This window comes from Mugil cephalus, chromosome 18 (genome assembly GCF_022458985.1).
Source record: "Mugil cephalus isolate CIBA_MC_2020 chromosome 18, CIBA_Mcephalus_1.1, whole genome shotgun sequence".
Taxonomy (NCBI): domain Eukaryota; kingdom Metazoa; phylum Chordata; class Actinopteri; order Mugiliformes; family Mugilidae; genus Mugil; species Mugil cephalus.
In genome coordinates, this window is record NC_061787.1 from 7,835,960 (window position 1) to 7,860,107 (window position 24,148).

At 41.5% G+C, this 24,148-nt stretch overlaps 1 protein-coding gene across 2 annotated transcripts in view; it reads left to right on the forward strand.

The window, feature by feature from the left end:
- The first annotated feature begins 7,072 nt into the window (after positions 1-7,072).
- plod2 (procollagen-lysine, 2-oxoglutarate 5-dioxygenase 2) overlaps positions 7,073-24,148 on the forward strand; it is a 31,680-nt gene continuing 14,604 nt past the window's right edge. For both annotated transcript variants that reach the window (XM_047568345.1, XM_047568346.1), the window contains exons 1-4: positions 7,073-7,559; positions 18,356-18,447; positions 19,797-19,933; positions 22,157-22,320. In XM_047568345.1, the coding sequence (XP_047424301.1) occupies positions 7,457-7,559; positions 18,356-18,447; positions 19,797-19,933; positions 22,157-22,320 (496 nt within the window). In that variant the 5' untranslated portion in view covers positions 7,073-7,456. The remainder of the gene's footprint in view (positions 7,560-18,355; positions 18,448-19,796; positions 19,934-22,156; positions 22,321-24,148) is intronic.

Consider the following 24,148-nt stretch of genomic DNA (forward strand, 5'->3'; position numbering starts at 1 on the left):
ATCAGCCTCAGCTGTACCGGGTTTGGTTCCAGTTAGCGGATATTAGCAAGCTAACGCTGCATTCCATTTACCTCAGAGGCCTCACTGTGACTTATCTTTCTTCCAAGTTGGCCGCCCGCCAGTACACCAAGTCCGGATACTGCGGCACAACAGAGCAGGTGTTATTCCACAGCACAGTTTGTCCACCGTCAATAATGCTCGTTTGTGATAACAATGAAAACGGCTGTCTTCGATTTTGAGGTCAAGGTTGAAGAAGTTAATTTGACTTTGTGACGCGAAAGAACAACATGTGGGGGCCAGTCTACTGGGGAATAGGAAATTTCCCTTGAGTTCCAGTTAAAATGTACCACTTTGTGAGAGTGCTAGCTTGCTCATAGTAGCATTTAGCTTGCTGGTTAGCTTAGCTGGTTGTTCTTGTCTCTTTTTACAAATTATGTGTTAATAGCTTGACGGCTTTTACTTTTGTAAAACCTACTATATGCTGCCAGTTGGAAGAGCTAATGTTGCTAGTGTCGAGTGCAAACTTCTTGCATAGACTGTGTTTTATTCTGCCTTCAGAGTGTGGAAACTTGTTTATACGTGAATGGATTTATCTCACCTTTATAAGCAGCATTCTTTTCAACCCTCTCACAAATGTACCACTTTGTGTGAGTGCTAGCTTGCTAATAGTAGCATTTAGCTCGCTGGTTAGCTTAGCTGGTTGTTCTTATAGGTGATCGCCAGAAAACGCTTTACGTTTATTCTCAAAGAAAATAGTGAATTTCAATTAGGAGATAAGAGAAGCTGGTTTGAAAACCTAAGAAAATGCTCAGTGTTTATCGTGGGACATAACAAAACAGAAACTTAAAAAATTGTATGATAAATTCTTTGGAAATTCCAAGACCCACACCGCAAACTAATCATGTGTTTAGACAGTTTCCAAGAAACTATCTAAAAAATCTCTTACAATTATATATATATATATATTTATTTCATCATATCTGGTGCTGTATTCTCACAAATTGCTGTTGCCACTTTTTATTGCTTGGTTTTTTACCTCCTTATCACTCCATATTTCAATTAATTTCACAGTAAACTGTGTCCAACTTACAGTCAACATAGAAACAGCTGTGGGTAGCGGCTGCCTTCATAGAGACTTCCCTAGAATTTGGAAGGAATAAAACACAGACCACATGTCAGAGTTGTCAATGTAACAGTGATTTGTTGGTCCAGCTCTCCCAGACGCACATTTATTTCTAACTACACATTGTAGATATATGTGTAGTGCCACACCCGATGATATTTTTCATATTTATGGGGGTGTTGAGCTCCATAAACCGTTGGATAATTTTATTACATATATTTAAAAATCAAACTGCTCATTTGAATTCAAAGTGGAAGCGAATGTCAAAAGATGGTACAATTCTATTTAAATGATAGTGGGAAGATTGAACAGGACAGTTTTCCCATATGTAAACCATATCATTTTAGGACTGAGATAAGAAATCTTGGGAAGACCAGACACTTTGCGGAAATGTTCAATCTCAATTAACATGGAGCAGAAAATATACTGTTCATATTACTTTTTCAGCTCAATTTATACGGAGACTAAAGTGGAATGCAGTTTGCTCCATGTTAACAGTTGGCTCCCAACAGTATAGAGTGAGTACATTTTCTGCTTTGGTTTCAACCCAGTGTGACAAACAAATGGCTAGAGTAACATCTGTGCAAACGCAGCCAAAGAAAATACCGTATACACACAATGGGTGAAGGAGAGCAGATGTTAAATATAAAATGGGGGATGGTCATCTATTTTTACACTGACAACAAACCATATTGTCTCTGGAGATGTGTCAGACTCTGCAACACTGTCCCCTAAAAGTGTTGCTCATTAATTTCATTAGCGAATATGTTTTGTAGGCTGCCTACTTGTTTTTGAATCGCAATGAAAAGGAAAAGCATTTCTTTTGGACCTCGTCTGCAGAGCGTCACTGTGTTTGTTTCTGCTGCAGCCGTGCTCCTTGCCAAGTAAAGCATCCATAATATTTCATGGATTTGTTTGGACAAGTGTGGAAAACTGTGCCTCTTTTCACCACAATCAGATTGTTTAACTAATGAGAAAGGCCATGACACAGGAATCTATTTTAGGACCAGTGCTTTTAATACTAATCTTAGTTTCCGGTTATATGCACTATATAATGTTCCCTTCAGTAAAAAAAAAAAAAAGATATGCAGAAGTTTTGTAGTATCCCTTGATACTCTATAGGAATCAACATTGGCATGAAAACCACTGGCCTAATGTACTTTAGGTACTCCTAATGACCCACCCATGCAGTCTGGTATCAGGACAGCTTAAGCTTTGGGTCCTGTAGGCTGCAGGATGAGGCTACCATGGGCTTGTTTTCAGCACACTCGAATCATATTGGGATCTGGGGAGTTTGGAGACCAATCAAAGCCCTGGGCTCTTTGATGTGTATCTTGAGCTGTTCCTCAGCAGTTTTCACTGTGGGTCGGGGAGCGTTATCCTGCTGGGGTTTTAAAAAGCGCCACCAGAAATATACCAAACCCGCTGAGATGAGTTTTATATCCTTTCTTGGTCTCAAGACTCCTTTATCACAAACGCATTCGCTCTGTCTGAAGATCCCATCCCTTTGAGGAAGGAATGGTGCGCTGCAAGGAGTCCAGAGCTCAAAGCATTTGATTAAGTGTAGGAAAATGTGAGGATTTTGGTGGTACATGTTGAAAAGGTCAACACATTTTTGACATCGATGTGATGGCAACCTTTCCCAAGTCTTAATAAGATGTAGCACACAAGACCAAAGATCAGATCTGCTCCCTAAAGAGCTGAGATCAATAAATATATAAAATATCAGATTGACTGAGACAATGTGAATAGAATAACAAGGTAACAATCAGGTTTTCTTTTGAGTGGGTTCAGAAAAGCAAATCAGTAGTGCATGAATATGTTTTCTTAAAGCAATGAGGTGGCACTGCGGAGGTCAGGTTTAACGCAAGATTGAATCCTCTCCCTAAGTCTACGTTTGGTATGTTTTTTTTGAAACCTTGTGTTTTAAACATGGCCGCCTAATGATGACATTTAAATGAAAGGCCGGCAAAGGAGCTCATTATGTGTAATTGTCAGGGAACACTGCCCAAAACCCCAGTCTACCCAGTAGAAATGCAGTGAGACCATGCATAATCAAAGTGAATCAATCCACATCTAACTTCTTCTCCCCTGTGTGGTCTAGGTTCCGTAAGGGAATTAAAAACTTTAACTTGCGCTTGTTAAAGTTCTTCAGTCTTAGGTTAAATGCTGTGTTAGCGAAACCCCTTCAGGCCTCTCTCCAAGAAACCTCCCCACATCCCCCACAGCACACTCTGGGTCAATGGATGCCCTGACTCCTCGTGAACGTGACCACGGTAGCCACAACTAAACGAGGGATGACGTAGTGAAAGATGAGATGAGTGAATAAAACGAGAGCTACTCCTTCCATTGATCTGGACTAGTGATTAAATCCTCTGTGAAGTGATCAAAGCATCTGGGATAAAAATACAACCCATTCTTTTACAATCATGGTGCAATTGTGGCTTCTTGGGGAAAGTCTAGGGGGACAGAGTTTCTAGGACATGTGACTCAGTGGTGCAATTGCAAAACCATCCAGTTGTGGCACCAAAAGAGGGTCACATCAAAAACAGAGTAGAGAGTAGAGTGAAAACCAAGGTGTGTCCAAAATAGGTCTGTGATTTTACCATAGATATACCCCGAGGTAATGCATAGGGCAGGTTTTTTTTTTTTACTTTATTTTTGAAATCACTGAATGAATGGAAGAAGGATTTCATGTTTACTTTCCCACGCTGCTTTAATTTAGTTTTCCTTTTTTACTCAAATGATTTATTTACTTCGAGGGGCATCTCTGTTTGTCTCCCCCATAAATCATTTATTTCCTCTCGGAGCTTGATTTGCATTTAACCAGCGCTTGCAAAGCCGCTGTCTCCAAAACAAAAACGAAAAACAGAGGATGGTCAGCTGTCGTCAGGAAGCTCAAATTCTATTTAGTCTTTTACTCATGCAATGGTGGTGGAGGTTGGAGACTTGTGTGCTTTATCTGGCACGGGATTCAGCTAAAATTAAAAAGCAGGCTTAAGACCGCCACACCTGTGCTCTAGGAAGGAAGGATGGTTTTGCTCCCTCTTCACATTTGATAAACAGCTGTATTTAGCTGTACGTCCATGCGCGCCACAGTCTAAAGTCTGCAAGCAGCCACTAATGCCCAGGCATGGGGATAATTGTGTGCAGGTGTGCCTTGTTGTCCTGATGAGCTCCTGGCTTCCGTCCTCACCCCACTCACTGCGGCCATTTCCAGGCGTCTGAGCGTGGCATCTGCCAATTTCTGGGTAATTAAACGTAATTTTCTCACCCACACCACAGTTTAAATTCGTCATCAGCGCCGCTGGCACCACCACGGCCACTTAAAACATGTCACACTTGCGCAGACAGTGACTTAGGTAAAAGTCCGTCGACGGCCTCGCCTTTCTTACAGGCTTCACTGGTTCACTGCTGTCTCTGTGTACATGGCTCTGATGAGATATTAAACCGCTCAGTTAACTCCTGGACATTCTGTGAGGGTGTAATCAAATGCAGGGAACATTTTATTGCTTTTGCGGGTGTTTAGATTTGAACCAATGAACTGAAGCAAAACACGACGTACTCCGTATCACTTGCTGCCAAGGCACAACATTAGACCCTGTACCACAAACACTTTTATTTTCCAGCTGCGGCGAGTTCCTTCGCAAAACCCACAGGGGAGAAATCCCTGCTAGATATCTGTCAACTGTGGCGTTAAACTACGCATTCTTTAAAGCTCCTGTTGATTGGCAATAATGGGATTGATAAGGTTGCACAGCTGTTGAAGAGAAGGGTTAATGTGTCCTTCTATCTTGTCTGGGGTTCACAGTGGGAGGAATTACCTGCTTTGGGTGGAACTGTTTCTATTTCAGAGACAGACAGTATGATACAGGGTGGTAATTTTCTCATGACATACTAATTTCCATTAACGTGCCGTACTGTGTTAGCTTCAGGCAGTATTACAGTTAAAAAAAAAAAGGCTGAAGTCCAAACTATCTATACATGTTGACTTTTCTGGCATGGCTGTAAATTTTCTCCATTTATGAGGGTCTCACCGGAGAGAAGAAATTTGTCTTGTAAAAATAAAAATCTTTAACTCCGACAAATTCTGCATTGAAAAAAACAAACCGGGTGATGTCATTAAGCTAAACAATGTGCTGGAAGTCATCACAACTGGCATAGTGAGTGTTTACCAGGGAGGAATGGGGTCTGAGTCTGTTGGGGAGGGGATGCTGCTGGCTTTAATAAGGACTGAGAGACAAAAATGAGACGAAACACTGGTTATTACCGTCAGCGGAGACACGAGATATAGTCTGGATTTAATGTCTGGTTTCTGTTCTTCTCGTCATTTCTCCCCACTGTGCGTGTACAGCAGGAACATCTGCAGCACCGTTTCATTTACTGTACGTTGATGATGTCACAGTGTAGTCTAGCATTTTGTCAGGAGAGATGGTGGAAAATGAATCGGGATCAGTGATTCATCATGTCATTTCTGCTCAGAAGGGATTGAATGGTTTAGTTGGTGGTAAACTAACACTTGTGGGTTGGTTTGATTAGACTAAACAACCAACAGCAGAACATAAATTTGGGCTCTTTTTAATTAATTTCTGAAATGTTAGAGAAGAACTGAATTAAGGAAGGATTAAAATTATCATCTTGGGTATTTCTAGTGTATAATAACTGATCATTCACGTGGTCACTTTATAACATGAATATATTCAAAAATGTTTTTAAAAAGGTTTATTTTTTAACAATTTACAAAATGCAAAGTGAGCAAACAAAAGAAAAATCCAAGTCACATCAATATTGGTGTTCTCGCCCTTTGCCTTGAAACCAGCATCAATCCTTACAGGTACACTTGCACAAAGTCAGGGATTTTGTAGGATTGTAGACGCAGTTGTCGGCCAAGGAAACTTAGCAGCAGATAAAAACATCAAGCTTATTTCCCTTCAAAATCTGAAGATGTCCAACAGTCAGCTCATGTACACCCATCTACCGTCTGGAGAAAAATCCCAGGCATGGGGAAAATCCATCCCTCTGACACTGAAACAAGGCCAAGAGACTCTAAAACATAGGAACTAGTGTGTAGAAAAATGACAGCAGGTGCTCTGGACTGATGAGTTGAAATTTGGCTGTAGCAGAAGTCAGTTTGTTCACTGAAGGGCTGGAGAGCACTACAATAGTGAGTGTCTGCAGGCAACAGTGAAGCATGGTGGAGGCTCCTTGCAAGTTTGGGGCTGCATTTGGTGTCCTCAATGCTGAGAAATACAAGCAGATACTTATCCACCATCAATACCATCAGGGAGGAGGAGTATGATTAGCCCCAATTTTATTCTGCGGCAGGACAAAAACCTCAAACTTACAGTCAAGGTCATTCAGAACTATCTTCAGCGTAAATAAGAACAGAAAGTCCAGGAAGTGATGGCATTGCCCCCGCAGAGCCCTGATCTCAACATCATGGAATCTGTCTGGGATTATATGAAGACACAGAAGGATCTGAGGATGATCTATGGTTGGTTCTGTACCGTACTGTACATATTCTCCCTTAACAGTTTAAAAAGCCCTTCTTACGAACAACATGCTCTCTGGAAAGATGTATTCAGCTCATGCTGAAGCTAAAGACTTTAAATGTATGGCTGTTACAGTGTTCACCGTGAATATTTCTTCCACTGCTGGACTTACATTTTTATGCAATAACCCCCATTTGGCATAATAAAAAGTGTTGGATAGTCGGGGTCTCATCTCAGAAGGGGAATAAAAAAAATCACTGTAGAAAAAAAAAAATACTTGTGTTTTACAATTTCTCTTTTTTTCTCCAAAGTGTAATTCCACAGTTGACACTAATAAGCAGTACTGTACTGCCGAAGGGGAGTAGCGTTGGTCGTCCAAAACGCAGGGCGCGCAGGGGGAGGGGACCGGGGGAGGGCTATTTAACAGTCAGAGGGGTTGTGGGTTCAAATACAGCTGTGCTTAGTAACACTTTCGCGCAGGACGTTCCTGTGCCAGGGGTGAACTCCGTTATCTCTCCTCCTACACACAGGGTGTATCTCCTTATAGGCTTCAACGGGAACTCAAGTAGCTGTAGCTGCAATTAAGGAGCCACGCCTGTTGCGCTTTAATTTCACTGAATTATTTTAACAACCGCTCCCTGGAGCTAAAAGAGCAGCCTTAAGAGGGGCACAGATCTCTCCCTTCTCTCTGTATATATTTTATTATTTTTTTTTATTTCAATTATTTTATTATCGCGAGAGCCAACAGTACCACCCCCCTTGACCACGGCTCTCTGTCTGGGAGTTAATAGCTCCATTCGGTCACCCAGCACTCTGTCCGGGAACACGCACTTGAACAGCAATGGAGTACCTCAAGTTTTGTTTAGTGTTTTCATGCTGGATCAAGTTTGTAAATTCTGTGTTCTCTACTGATGCACCTCAACCTCACGCGCCCATTCCTAACGGTAAGCAAACTTTTATTTCCTCTTTATCTTTTTTTTAATTGGAATTTATTTTTAAATTATTATTATTTTTGAGAGGGGGTGGGGGATACATCACGGCTCGTAGTCGCGCATCCTCGGGGTGCGCTCCAGACCTGTAGCGCCAATGGCTGAAAAGAGAGGAATCGCGCATTTTCGAGGTGTAATTTTATGACGACATGGTGCTGCTGTACATGCGAGGCGCAGGTTGCGCGCCTGTGGCTCCCTTGTGTGGGGATCTGTGTATGTTTAGCGCGACATATGTTGGTGCGTAAAATTACATGATGCTGCTCGACACAAAAGAACCGTCTGCGGTTTCTCGCAATCCTGTGTTTTTTTACTTTATGCCGTTTGGCTGCGCGCTGCTCCGGCTTTTATACGCACATGTCAGGCTATAAACTTTCAGTGCGAGAAACAACTAACCAATTATGAGACGAGTCTTTGATGACTGTTTCACTTTTTTCCTCCCGTCGTTGCGATTTCAGAAGAATCAAAGCGCTATTATCTCAGACTTGTAGATCAGAGCATGCGAGGAATCAGTTAGCAGCCTATTTGGTTTTAATTGCAAGCCTGCAATTATGTGATTGAGATACAGAGCAGCGCTTGTAAAGCGGTTTTAATTGAAGGGTCATGGAGCGGAGCCAAGCACGACCGGCTCTTACAACACATACATGTATAGGTTTACGCTCTCTAAGGCAACACCGCTTCACAGTTTTATTGACTTTTTTAAAAACTCCTCCTCTGTTCACATGTTGCTGTCGCTAAATTGCTCCAAATTACCCTTAAATCTTTTCATTTGAACGCATCAGGCCGCACATGGCATCCAGTGATGTGTACTTTCAGGGGGACAGCTGCCTTCAGTTTCTGCAGTCTTGATCTGGACCGAACTGGGCGTCCTCCAGGACAGTAGTCACATCAAGTTTACAAGCATTATATTGTTGGCTTGTGAAGGCTTTCCAACACATTGAAAAGATCGTATCACTGGGGAACAGTGATACAACATGTTGGACAATTGTGGTTTAAATTCGTGGAAGAAAGCAACGTTTACAAACAGGAATGAATGATGGAGCGAGTTAGAAGCAGTGAGTGAAAACTTTCACCAGACCCTGTAAAACTGAATTCGATGAATAATTTATTGAACTGGTATGTCTTTTTTTTCGATTTTAATATCCGGTGGTTATAGAAAAAGTTTATGACGTCTACTATACATTTTAAATGTAACACAGAGTCAAATTTCCGTTGAATTTGTGTGAAATTTCTGTGTAAAATCATCCATTAGTAGAATCTTTGATCTTTTAAACAAAGAATGATATGTAGATTATCCAGGTCCGCTCCGCGAGGAGTGTATGAGCCACATCTACACAAGACTTCTCTACGCAGGTGGCTTATACCTTTTTAAAAAGTTGATCAAATCACATCAAATCAAATCAAACCAAGTTGAGCTTTACTGTTGCTGTGCCTGTTTTTAAAATGGCCATTTTTTATGTTTTTGTACAGCATTTTGTAACATTTATTTGAAAAGTCCTGTACAAATAAAAATGATTATTATTATTACTACATATAATTGTTTTGCAGATCGATTGAAATGAAGTTTATGTCTTAAATCAGGGCAGTCTTTGCTTAATAAGAAGAAGCAAAAGAGAATAAATATGCATGTGTAGTAAAAAGTGTAAAGTAAAGTGAACTGTGCCCATCTTGAATCAGGTCAGCAGTTCAGCAGCCTGTGGAAGGAAGGTGTTGAGCAGTTGGTTCTGGTTTTAATGCTTCGGTCTTCAGGGCAGGGAGACTACAATCAATGCGCTAGTGTGTCAGCATCATTCTGAAGGCTGGTCAGCTGTGTTGAGGTGCTTCAGTGTTCTCCAACCTGCTGCAGTTAGAACTGAGTGGCTTTTGTTGGAGTTCGAGCAAACCGACGCCGAGCAACAGTGACTTGAACCGAAGTCGCTGCAACGTAGAAAAGAAGGCGAAGGCTCCTGAGCGGGTGACGTGTCGGATGTTAGGGTGGATGTTTTGCGCTTGAGAAACGTGGATGAGGAAATGCATTTCGAGCTAATCACAGCTGCTGTGGTCTGCACCGCCGTGATGTATAGTTAAATTTCTGGCGACGGCCATGTCAACGTGCAGTAGCTATGTTGATCTCAGGCGTAAGCATAAATCTAGCTTTAAAGTAGGTTATACATATATTTTTTTTTTTTTTGGCATGTGGCAGCTCGACAAACCCCCAAAATCTTTCTCTAATTACATGAGGCTGGAACATTTAGTTTTTCGTAATTTCCCAGTATGTACAGTACATGCATCATTGTTTCTGGACTGGGAAACCGTAATAAAGCAGGCCTGTGTGGGAGTTAATGACAAAGCTCAAGAAACATTCATGCACGTCACTTTTTATAAGATGTGTTCACAGTGGGTCTTTATTTTTTCCTATGCACTCTCCGTCGAACAGTTTTGATTTATTTTCCAGAGAATGCAGCGGGGATACAAATTCTTGTGAAAAAGGGGAGTGAACGCATCACTTTGGGTCTCGGCCAAGTTCGCGGAGGCTTCTTTCAAAAAATAATGGGTCACATACTCAAGCCAAAAAAAATAAAGAGTGCGCATGCTGCTTTAGGATGACTTTTCTTTATGGTGGGAAAATGAAAGCAGAAATTGAGGTCAGTAAAAGGGTGTTAAGCCTGAATGTTGTTCAGACTCTGACATCTGTCCTCCAGCTCTTCTCCGAGGGCGCAGTTTTTCTGGTTGTGGCACAGATGCAAAGAGGCTGTGAAAAGAGGCAGTAGAGGAACGCATTTCTCGCCAACGCGCACCTGGGCAGTCGCCGTGGACAGCGGACGTGGCTGTCGGTTTGTCAGTTTTGGAAAGTTCCAAAAAATTGGGCTCCGTAGACCCCCACTGGCCCGCCCTCTGAAAGGAGCCTTTCACTTAACGTCTGAGGTGACTGCTGTGTGAACAGCACTTTTGACACAAGTGTTGGAGTTAACATGGTGTGAGTCCCGGCCACTGCGTATTTTTTTGTGACACTTCCATTCAGAATAGTTTGCCGCAACACGTAAATGTAGCTTGAGTTATAATTTCGACTACACAATCAAAATGCTTTCAGAGTCATTTTAGAGTTGTGGTGTTTTTGTAAGGGAGATGGACCGGTTTCAGTAAACCGGGCCATTATTGACCTATGTCAGGGATTCTGTCGTAAATCCTCAGCCCAACTCTTGCAAACACATGCCACTCAAACGACGGCTGCTTTCTATCACAGAAATGCGGACAGTATTTACTTAGGAGCAGCTTTTGTGTTCCTGGCAGTAAATCTCTCATATGTTTACGAAAGGCTAGGGAGGTCATTACTCATGATCTGGTGGACTGTTCCACTGTCCCATGCACAAGGCTTCTCTAGATTAGACCTTTCCCAGACATCACTGACGTGTCAGCGTGCAGCACTTTATAGAGAAAGAAAGGAAACTCCACCTAAGGTTGCCCAGGCCATACATACTGGATTATAGCACACACTACTGCCTGTAATTCCACTCTAACAAACTAACAAACCCTGTTGGCAGGGTAAGGCTGCAATCATGCCTTCCAAACATTGTCACTATATCACCACAAGGCTGGTTCCGTGCCTCCCCTTCTCCTTTTTATTTCAGCCAAATATGTGTTGTGTTGTCTGCCTTAGCTGTGTCTGAGGTGGAATTTTCTCCCAGCTATCGGGTAGTTGTTTATCTCGCACGTCAAGCTCCAGTGACATAAAGGCTTTCCCAAGCGGGACTGAAAACAGGTGAAAAACTAGTAATGCTGTCTGTTACTAATCGTTATTATACTGTTATTCCATTACGTTACCAAGCCTGTCATGTGGAGAATCATAATGGAATAGGAGACTAATCCTCTGGCTGGTTTGTATTTGTTTATGGTAATCTTGTGTGGCAATAAACTCTGAGAGCACCTTTCCAAAATTGAGGGTTACGTTGTCATGCACACACGTTTGCACCCAAAACATTGTCAGATTTTTTCAGCTTCGGCTTTAGAAGATTGCTAACTCGGAGTGAAGGGGAAGGGGTAACGGGCTACATTGGGTTAGTCGGACTTTTTCAGTGATGACTGTCTGAACGGACTGTAGGAACGGATCTTTGGGAAGAGCTTCGCGGTCTGAATCTTGTATTGATGCATCTGGACAGACCATTTGGTGCAAAATGACTGATGTTTATCAAAGTCTGCAGTCAGTTCTAGTTTTAATTCCAGTAATGCAATGCAATTGCAAAATTCCAAAGTATTTTGTTTACTTTTAGTAACTATTTAAGCTTTTTGCAATAAAATCTGTTTGCTGTGGAGAAAGTGCCGACGGCAAACCACATACGGAACAGCTTATCTATAAAGAGCATTTTGAGTTCATTGGCCAAGGTAATAGCGCGTGGCTGGTTAGAATGCTGGGCCTATCTGTAGCTCAGAATGCAGTAGCTCATAGCACAGAGTTGTGTTCTGCCTTCCACGTTTAGTAGTTCAGCACGAAACGTGGCACGTTAATTAGGGCACCATGATTAAACTTAATGCTCTTAGAGGTTACCCATTTATGTTCAAACTAGGTGTGTGTTCCTTTCAGCACTTAAAGCTCCATAGTAAAACTGTTTTGTGGGAAACTGAGGAAATGACTGTCTTAAGTGTAAAAGTGCTACATGACAAAAGCTTGATGAGACATTAGTAATGTTTTTTTTTTTTTTTTTCTCACATAGCTGTCGCTCTCAAAGGGCAAAATAAAAAAAGCTATTCCTGATAGAAAATGACGTGTGACGAGTCTACAAAATAGTTTCCCGGCCCGACACTGGTGACATCATGCCACATCCTGGGGCTGGAGTGCTTGTGGTTTGACATGTGTAATTGAAAACGCAGACTTTTTCTGCGAATACGCTATACTTCCCTTGCATTGTGGAAATGGTGTGTTTTGTCCATTATGGAGAGTTTGAAACGTCACTTTGACTAACCTAGTCTGGGAGCAATCTGGTGAAGTGTGTAATTGCTAACATGTGGAGTAATCACCTAGGTAGCAACAAAGGCGTTTGTTGCTATAGCTGAGAGGAATGTCTGCATGTCTAGATGCTCCTGGCTCCTTCAGATATCAAAAGATCTGCGCCAAAGCTGCTTGTGGTCACATTAAAAGTCTAATGCTTTTCAAAGCTGCAACTGTAGGTTGGGTGGGGTGATTCTATGTTTAGCTGAAAGCTGAGAAATGAGAAGATGCCGCAGTAAAATATATGTGAGGGCTTCCTGTTAAAACTTTATTTTCGTGTAAATTTGTCTTATCCTACCACTCAGCCCCACGCACAGACAGATGTCTGTTGTAATGCTGACAGTAAAGCATGTTCATCAGAACTGCTTCTCGAAATGGCCATGTAGCTTCAGAAACCTTTTCCTCAGTCTTTTCCTTAGGCAGGGCTGCTAGGCTAGTAGCCGGGTTTGAACTGCTAGTTTAGCCCTGCTTTCACATCTACACGAATAAGAAAGCTTTCCAGGAGGGACTGATGATGAACAGTCTGTCACATTACTGGAAATTCTCAACAACATGGGTGCATTACAAGGCCGAATGTTTGCCTAGATTAACGCCTTTCCGAGTCCAGCTGTGACCCAAATTCCCAATAACCAGAGTTACAATAACCTTTACAGCACACACAAGCCTAAGAGTAACTCATTTATCATTTGGGTAATCTATTCGAAATTTACTAAGGAATGTTATTCAGGTCATTGTACTCTATTGACGTGTAGCAGCAACACAGTGGTTTATTCAAAATGTCATCCTTTGTTCAGAACAAAATTAGGCCACTGGCTGCTTTTCTTTTCTTTTCTTTTCTTTTCTATTGGCTTGTCTTTTATGAGATACTTGGGCGACAAGTCTGTCTCCAAAAATATGGCTAAACAAGCCTTTTTTTTATATCTTGTTTAAACTATGGGAACTCAGCAAAAGTTGTTTTGGCAAACCCTGAACTGCAACTCAATAATCTTCCATTGTACAAAAATGACACTACCCTTTAAAGAAAGAATTTGCTAGGTCTGTCACTCACAAGGGCTTCAGCTACACAACCTCAGCGTTAAGGTCCTTGGCACGGATCAGGCCCATCTATAAGAAGTTAAAGGCCTTTCGACTTTTCTCATAACCTTTCGTTCATTTCATTATTTCACAGGCAGGAAAAAAGGAACAACCAGACCTGAGTTACATTAACATTTAATATCATTCGGGCTGTCTTTTCAGGGTACACATCCTCAAGTGAATCAATGGCACGCCAAGTTGCAAAACGGTTAAATTACAAATTCCAGTGCATAATCCTAGCATAAAAGTCTGAATGTGGCAACTAATGGGGTTATATAAATGTCCTGTTCCATCCCTCAGCTCATTGGCGTTAAACGCAGACTGAGTCAAATGCAGAGAAAGGCAAGTAATACTTTATCCACTTTCCTCGACCTGACAGTTTGGCTGTTTGGTAAGGTAGGAACAGTTTATTTACCCGGATGACCAAAATAGAACGGTGGTTTGTGTTCACTGGCCAGCACTGTCTAGTCAAAGAGAATCCTGTTATCCTTATGTTCAAGACCAGGGCACATCCCCATGATGGCTCTTTCCTTTCTGCAAGAAATGCTTACTTAAGCTTAGCCCCAGCCAGTGAGTCAGAACTCTTGGTCACTGAAGTGTAAAAGTTTACCTAGACGGCTGAGCCCCATGTGGCACAGGGAAAGAGTGCAAAGGAAAGACCACTTGGCGTCTATTCCTTTTTCAGCAGCACTGTATGAGCTTACATTCCTCTCCTCCTGTGGGCTGTTCATACAGTACCGACAACAGAACATACTGTGTTTACTCTGCACACTCATCCTCTAAATTCACAGCTAAAAGCCTCCCCTTTTTGAGTGTTGCCATCTGTCTCTCAGCTACTTTTCATTATTTGTGTGATTGTGGCACTCACTCAAAGACGCATCAAGGAACTGGAGAGACGTCCCATGACGAACAATACAAGGGTCGATTTGGATTTATGGTTTATTGACCTCAAGAAAGCAGGCACACTGAGACAATATTTGGTTGGACTGGATCGCATAAATGACTGAATTGTTATTTTTACACATCAGATCAGTTTTAAAATAACCCATTTGTAGTTGTAGTCGTATTGTAGTTACCTCCTGGGCAGACTTGAGTGGTTTAAATTTAAAAGATGTTTGTTGTCAGGCATAAAATGAATAATGCACAGGGTTAAGATCCTGCAAAATGTAAGGTCATAATACTGACAATACTGTAAATGTAAGTTGGTTCGTCTGTGCTGAAAGGGAGACCTCTTTATTTTTTAACAGACACAACTAATTACAGTTGCGTGATGAGAAACTATGGAATATCGGCTTTAGAAGTTGTGCTTTTAAGTTGAGCTTAACAATTTTAAAAAAGATAAACGGCTGTGGCTTGGCCTTGAATTGACCCATACCATTTCTTCCCTTGGCTCTTTGTTTTGTATTTGGAGGATTAACATGAGGCCTTTGCAAATCTTTGCAATTTTGCATCACCTGGGATGTTGTATGGAAAAGCCATGACACGCTCAAGTGTTAGTGAATGGGACTTGCAATGTCGGGAAATATGAGTGCAAGTCTCATCTCATTTACATCAAAGGTGGTTTGCATGCCCAGACTGTACTTAGCTGGGAGCTTGCTTGTTGGGATGCTCTCTTGTGGCCTGAGTGTTTATGATAGGAGTAAAGTGTGTGGTTTTGTAAGGTCAGGGCAAAGTCACACAGAGGTAATTGGTGTCAGTGAATTTATTCCCGATGGGAAATGGCTCCTTGACAAGGAAAGCCTGTGTTTTAGGTTTTAGTTTTGTGTTGCCTTTCATAGTTCAGTGCTGTAGAAATTAGAATAGATACAAGCAGACATTCACTTTCTCTTTCACTGTACAACTATGCACATGTTAGGAGAAAAAAGCTGCAAAGAGAAATACTCATATTTCTCAACTGATATTATCTGTTTATGTATTGCAAGAGGATTTCAACATTTTGTCTAGGCATTTGAGCAGGAAATACTTAACCCTTTATGCAAACCTGTATTTAGACTATTAGAACAGTGCTGTGCTGATTCATTCATATACATGTCAAAATACACATTATCACATTCGACAACAACATTAGGCCAGTTTTTCTTGGTACCTAATAAAGCAGCTCTGTCAGCTGTTCATGACGTGGTGGACCTTGCAGAACACATCTGAGCCCCGTTTGACCTGATAATGTCGCCTTGATCTTTGCTGATTGGCTCAATGGAAACCACATGCTTCCCAACCTCACTGAGAGGCACAGGGACGCAATTTAAAATGCGTGTGGAAGTTACAAAATACACATTTCCAGTGCTCAATTGTGGCGGGCTATTCGTGATGTGTTTTTGAATCACTAGCTTGTCCGTTTTATAGTTATGGACACACTAAATGGACATTTAAGAACTACCAGCAATGAAGGTCAATGGTAGTCTCGCCCTATGTCACTTGTATCTGGACCAGAAAGTTGCACTTGCCACAAAGCCTGCAGTGTATTGGCAACTGGTACATACCCTCTGTGCTTGCAGTCATGTGGTGGCAGGAGTCTATATCAGGTTGGTCTGCAATTAACTCTTTCGAATCACACGAAAGCTCACAGTTTTTAAATTACAGTAACTCACAACGGTTTGCGCTATTGACAAAATTCTAAGTTTGGCTGAACACCGGGAAGATGTGCTTTTGCCCAGAAGACCTTCGTGACATCCGAAGGGTATAACTAACTAAATTTTTACCGACAAATTCCTCCAAAGATTTTTCATGCAGATTTTTTTCCCCCAGAAAGTGTAACTTCCCAGTGTTCAGACAAACTTTGAATTTTGTCCATTGGTGAATTACGGTAAGCTTTTTTTTTTTATCCATGGGTGGACATTTAAGTCTTTAATGAGTTAATTAATTATATATGATCCTCTAGCTGATAAAATGTTAAGAATTTGACACGGATCATGATGTAAAATTAGAAAATATGAAAAAAAACAAGGAACAACTAGGACCTCAGATGCTGGCAGCTTGGCCTGTCACATCCTTAACACAGCACAGAAATATCAAGGAAATATCATACTATTTTACCAGAAGCACTGACCTTCAAGCATGAAAATGCTGTGTATATCTATTGTATCTGCGCGACCTGGACTTCAACTTTACCAATGTGAAAGTCCGATGTCTGGAAACAGGAAGCAATCACATGTTTTACAGAAGTGCATGGGAAATGTGTTTCACAGATGAGGGAAACATCATCCCCTGGCTGTACTATCCCCCAACATCTTTTACCCTGAAGCCAAGAATAGGAACAGAAAACACCTGTGGCTCAGAATAGATGTTTCTTCCCTCTGTGCCGCGCTGAATATTAAAGTCACGTTCTATTGAAACTTCCCAGCTCCTTTTAAGGTGTCATGCGATACTGTCAGATCCAGACAGGGAGCTGTTTCCAATCTTTGTGTCAGACAAGTACTAAAAGGGTTATTAAAGGGATGACAGAGACAAGGCTAGACTGAGATGAGAGAATGGCTAAGTCACTTTGACTGGAAAGGGATGGAAAAGAGTTTCAGGGAGGATGCTTTATCAGGTGACATATACTGCTTTAGGTAAGATCTGGGGTTTTGAGAGGGAGTGGATTTTCTAGTATGTTAAATGAGTCATGTTTTATTCCGATTTATTTGGGCAATTAGCGTGAGGTAGGTCCTACCATATGGAAATGTGGCTTATCCTCCTCTTTGAACTGCTTTTATTAATTAATCAACTTCAGGCAACTTTTCATTGACATTATTAATCAGTGCTTTCCAGAGGTGTAATGCTAACTTCTTATCTGTGTTCTAGAGCAGACTTCACTTTTGAACAAGTCTTCTTAAAGCTTTTATAGGACCCTGATATGTCTTTCAGGCGTTCAGTCCTGCCTGCCAGTGTTCAATAAATAATTTACAAGGCTTTCGTGGACAGCAGTGCTGTATATTAAATAGAGGCCAGATTGGCTCTTGAATCATGAAAAGCTGGATTAGTGTTCAAGTACTTCTATAAAACCATCGTAAAGTACCATTAACTTTTTTTTTTTTCGGCTGTTTGAGGCCTAGCACAGAACAATATTTTGCACATTTTGAAATGGCAGGGAATGAATTAGTGCTCCCCCTCCCAGCGTTCGATGAATGAGGTCTGAACGAGAGCTGGGCTACTTCCTTCCTTTACACGCAATGGCCATTGTGATTAAATCTGCCCCAAGTTGGTGGAAATCAGCTTGGTGAGAGTAGTCTTCCTCTTTCTAGCCTTGCAAGGTGCAAATTAGTATTTGGTTAACCCTTTTCAGACCTCAGATTTCATCACTTAAAGTCACTGGATGTCCCAGAGGTTTGTGGGAGTTCTCCTATCCCGCTGAGGAAGACATTATTGAGCCTGTCTCTGAAATAAGCTTCTGTTTTTGATTCACATTAAAAGTACAGAAGCCAGTACTAATTTGAGACGCAGCTTTAGACGGCCGACCCAAAAAGTTACCAGGATGTTGACATAGGTTTGAGGTTTAGAGAGAGAACATGGTTCACTGAAGTGGGAATCTCAATACTTATATTTAAGCTTAAAACAATATACACATTTCTGTGGATATGCTTCAACGGGCGCCAACATTTTTGTCTCTTAAAATGTCAGTGATGTTTTTATTTGCAATGGTATATCCCCACATTCCTATAATTTGGTCGCCAAAGAAGTATGTGATGACTTTCAATGATAAATTTAAGTTGCGGAATATCTGCCTCCTTTCCCTTTTCAGAGAAATTGCTCGTCTTAACTGTCGCGACAGAAGAAACAGATGGCTTTCTTCGCTTCATGCAGTCTGCTAACTACTTCAGCTACACTGTGAAGGTAAGACTGTCTTCTAAAATTATGTCCACGTAATCTGCGGTTCATCCTGGCTAACGAGACGGTGCTCACACGCACACGTCACCACAAAATGCTTTTAACACATCTCCTGAGGCTGATTGGGTCTGTTATAGGAGAAAGTGATGCGTAGCACGCTGCATAAGCCCCAGTTTTTAAGGGATACTCCTCATTGTGGGTCTAGAATTCCCCTCTGTGGTTGAACCAAGTTGTAAAAAATATTTTTTTAGACCAGTTCTTGCCCTGCAACAGTTGGCACTTTGTGATCTAAACTCAGGCAAGCTGCGGTGCTTGCTTCTTTTGGGCTTTTAATCAAGAAGATCTTTGCAGTAAACTTTTTTTTTTTTTTTAAATTAGAGTTAATGCTCACGTTCTTATTCTGCGTTTGCACTTATGTCTGTACAGAAAGTCCCAAAACACCATTAGTAAACACAGAATAACAAGACCTGACAATTTCACAGCGGCTCAGGTGTTACCTCAGTAGCACAGGTAACTCGGCCATGTGGTTGATCAGTTTGAACCTACCTTCAACTCCAAAGCTCACACTCTTATTAACATTTCCCCCTACAGCTGTGCGCTCTATCCATTCGCAGCTGTGTTACAAAATAGCAAGATGGTGTGACATCCCAGACGTTTATCCTGGCAGCATTTGCACAAAAGAGTCTATAAAATGTTCCTACCACTGGTTGGAAAACAATTGGGTGTTTCCCATAATAAGCCGATTTCCAAAGCGGCGTCATAAACCCGTGATGAAAGAATGTGCGATTTTCTTTATAATGACTGTGAAAGTGGGACATCTGACCCTGCCAATTTTTTTTTAATTTTTTTTTATGCAGACTAGCAGACATAAACCAATCACCCACCTCATTAAAACTACTGACATCTTGTGATGATGCAAAGTTCTGCTGGGAAACTTTTGGGCCAGGCATTCATTTGCGTGGATGTTACATGTAGCACCCACCTAGATAGACCAGGCACCCCCAGCCCATGGCAATGACACTCCATGATGGCAACAGCCATGAAGGAGGTGTTGACCTGGCCTCCAAATTCACTAGATCCCAAACTGATCCACAGAGGTCTCTCCCCTCACCCCCTAGGAACCAAAGGCCCCCACTAGCAAAATTCTGTTGCTACTACAGGACTCCTTCAGGAGGCCCATGTTCATCCTCTAATGAGTCAGAACTCTTTTGGAGGCTCAAGGGAGACCTATACAATATTAGGGAGATGGTTATAATGATATGCCTGATGTGTCCTGCATGGTGGCCTTTTGGTACATCTTGGTGTTAAAGCAGTTCAAATGCTTTACAGTTTGCCCCCGTTGTGTTTGTTCTCAGGTGTTGGGAATGGGAGAAGCATGGAAAGGTGGTGACGTGGGTCGATCTATTGGCGGTGGGCAAAAAGTCAAACTACTGAAGGAGGCCATGGAGGCTCTGGCTGACCAGGAGGATCTTGTTGTCCTGTCTGTGGATAGGTAAAGTCATGGCCTAAGATGTCTTTCAGCTATTTCCAATTTATTGAGCTTTACATAGTTCAGATTTTGTATTTTATTTAGTGGAATTAATTCCATCTATGAGGGAGCCCTGGCAATTGGATATTTATACTCGATACTGTGAAATTTCCCAGTTTGGGATAATTAAAGCATCTACTGATCTGTCTATCTCGATTTATTAGACTTTGATCACATCCTTTGACTTTGATTACATAATTACAAAAGGGAGACAAAAGAAAACACCTTCCAAAGCTTTCTGGAGCCACGAATCAGAAATTAAAACTAATTTTCACAATCACAGACTGTAATGACTGCATTGAATGCTCCCGAGGAATAGGCGCCTGTTTATGTATTGTTACCCTAACCCCCTCCATTCACTCAAGCTAAGGCATTATTACAGAGCATCGGTAAACATATGAGAAGAGCAATTCTCACATCCAGGTAGCTGAATTATGAGTTTTCAAGGCCAATGGAAAGTTTCACAGGGGTAATGAGAGTGGTTTTGAATAATAAGAGCTTTGCAGCTATACTTCCTTAAATAGAGCAGGAGATGATGATAGTTTCTGTACTATGTCACATGAATAATGTTACCCATAATTGCCGTGCAAAGTTGTCACACCCTTGCAACAGGTAATTGGAATGTTTTCTTTTTCTTTTCTTTTTTTCTTTTTTTTTTTAGAGGAAGTGATTGTAGTATAATGAACCGTCTCTTCACTTCAGAAGATTACCATTCAGATGCATTTTAACATGTATAATTGTGCCGGACCACCTTGAGTGTTTGATACAGTCACAGCCTTGAAACACAAAGAAAACATGTGCATGCAGCTCGAAAGCAGCATACCTGGAACAGAGACCACAACTTTTTGATGCTAGGACGACATAAAAGAGAAGGTGGTTTCCACTTTTGATTTCATGAGGCAGTTGAGTGACTTTTGGATAATTTGGCTCCTGTTTGGTGGGTGGGACTCTGCATCATTGGTGAAAAGCTTCCTGCAACTTGGTTATTGATTAGTGTGCTAATTAAAGAGTTTCTTATTACAAAGAGTTAATACCCATTAGTGATTTTACACAGTAGGCAGTCTCAGCGTAACTTTACGTTTAGTTATTATAAAAGATCTCAGCTGTTAATTTCCAAAATTAAACAAATAAAGCAAAACAGAACAATCAGTTTGTTTCATTTATATAGTAAAACCCTTTAAACATTGCCAATAATGTTTTGTGGAGGAGTACAGATTTTTATATAAACAGGGAAACATTCAGTTTAAAGTTTAAATTGTCTCTAAATGCTTTACAAAATATCCCCGAGCCCATTATCCCTGGAGAAATACAAAAGGCAATGGCGGCAAAGCAACAGAATGAAACCTTGAGCAGAACACAACTCATATGGAGGAACCTCTCACGTGAAAGCAGTTGGGAAAAAAGGTTGTGATGGAGTGGGGAGCAGGAATTGAAGGGAGGAGAAGCGAGGAAGAGGATAGCCGAAGCCAGAGGTATATTCGTATATGCAAACATGCTTACATGCTGCATATACAATAAACACGATTCAAGCAAAAGTAAATAATACTTACAAGGATAGATCTAGGCTTCCCTGCCTGTAATAGCGGGTCTTTCACTTTTTGGGGATCTGCCAGTTTTGTGTCTACAGTACACTCCCACATAAACAGAATCAAGCCCTTATTTAGGTAGCTTTACAGCCTCTGACTCTTCAGAAATAGTATCAACAAAACAAATCCGCTCTTTTATAGTTATGACCTCACACCTCTAAGGTCATAAATTCACCACAGACATTGAAAGTTTCCACATACTAAAATATCTGCCCTCTGAATAATACTCACGCTTTCAAACACGTCACCACGAGGCCTCTATAAAGATGTCAAGGTTTTATTTTGCTCTGTCTGTCAGAGGCAGACATGTAAGACAGACAGGTATGCGTCGGAACACTCAGCGCTGCTTTGATGTGTTAATGTCTGGCAAAGAAGCAGAAGACGTTAATTCAGAGGTACTTTTCAATCACAGAATGCTACACAAACGGTCCCTTGTGAAGAATGTCCACTGTTTGTGTTAAGATTTCTATCTGTGTCAGGCAAGTATGAACTGTGGGTGTGTATCAGATAGAAGACAAAATGCTCAAGAAAATGTCTTCTCCTAAAGGATAAATAAAAGGATAACAATCTGTTGCATTTTATCTCCGCTCTCTCCTTTTAGCTATGATCTTATCTTCGCTGGGGGACCAGAAGAGATTCTGAAGAAGTTCCAACAGGCCAATCACAAAGTACTTTTTGCTGCAGAGGGACTGATATGGCCTGACAAGCGACTAGCTGACAAGTACCCCTTAGTCCGCAGTGGCAAGCGCTACCTCAACTCTGGAGGTGGGTTCCAAAAATCCAGAGTATGATTGTAATGCTGAACTGATGACAGATTGGATGCTTGATCTATGTTATAATGCTATATTAGCACTTTTGACAGTCAGCCAAGGTGACAGACTGACCCTCGTGCATAGGTGTGTCCACCCAGGAATTCATTATTACACAGGATGAGATGTTACAATCTTGTGCCAAGATCCAAGTCAAAACACATGTAGAAGCCCAGTCCAACTGGGAAACTGACCAGCAGGTGGCTAGCAGTCAGCTACCAGCTAGCAACCAACAAGAAGACAGCAGCTAACTAGCCTAGCCAACAGCAGTAGGCCCACGAAATCCCATCCCCCAGTAGAGTGTGGGTGGGAAATGCCAGCATTTCAACCACTCTGGCAGTAGGTGGGGGGTTTCGGTAAGAAGTGACGGGATATGCGACTACATGTTAACCAATACTTCTCCCTTGTGCCAAGATTTGGGGCCAGACACATTTAGATGCCCAGTCCAACTGAAAAACAAACATACAAAAAAAAAAGCAGGCTGGCCGTTGGCTACCAAATTGCAACCAATAAGAAGACACCAGTTAACTAGCCTAACCAACAGCAGTAGGCAGTATGTGGCACATCATTGGTGTTTTCAAGTGGGCACCTCCATTCACCGATGTTTCGTTAAGTTAGGCCCACGATACCTTATGAAGGTTTAGCAGTCAGTGCGGTTACATGCACATGAAAAAAATGAATTATTGCCTTAATCGGACTATAACAGGAGAACTTAAGTGCATGTAAACACGTTACTCCGATTTAAATCCGAGCTCTCATTATCCGATTGAGACTCCCAGATAATGTAAACGCACTGAGTGAGTCCTAGCGCCCTGGAGTCACCCCCCTCCATGCAGCCACCACACACCTGTGTGACTTTCAACCACTGAGAGATTAGTTTAGCCCTACTATTAACTACTAAAACCACTCAGCTAGCCTTACCTTTAGCATGCTCCCCAGCTAGCATGTTTCCTCCTTAGCCACAGCCGCTCACTTGCTCGCTCTGCTGCCAGGGACGTGTTGTTTACATGTCTACTGTTTACTATTACATAGGTGAATCCACACAAGAATGAATTCAACAAATTACTGTGAAAAACAGCTTGCGCTTTAAGCTACGTTGCACTGCAAATAAATAGTTAAATTCCCCAAACATTCATAAGATCAGTGGGACAACTATTGATATAAATTTGTTCAAATGGTACCCCTTGAATTCCTGCTATGTGACGAGATATTCAATGTCGGGAAAATGTATAAGTCATCTGACTGTAACCTCATCTAACCCATTCATCTCCCAAGGGCACACAGGGGTTTATACACCTCACCATCTGTCAAACTTAGAAGACTTGCAGGCCTAGTTGGAATTCAGGGGGCTAAGCAGCAGCGTGCTGTCAGTGTTATCAAAGAGTGGTGAGGCAGCTTCAAGGAATGGCAACAGATGGTGTTAGTTTAAAGGGAAAAAAAAAGCGATTGGGTATTTATTAGTGCCTGTAGTTTAGAATGAAGGTATATTTTCCCTGTAAACACACACATAACAAATGTGCCAAAAATAAAACATTCATACGAACACCAACAGCACACATACATTTCTTTATTTTATTTATTTTTTTAGAAATCACCCTCCTCATGGTTCCTCTGTGTTACACTCGGAGATGTAATATGAATGTGACATCACACAAAGATGCTTAGCCGTGGTTAAGACGTTCAGAATATGCACAGAGATTTTTACCCAAGATACACCATGCGCTCATGCATAATTCAAGCAGCAAAGCCAGCTGCATCCCTTCAGCTTTTCAGGACATTGAATT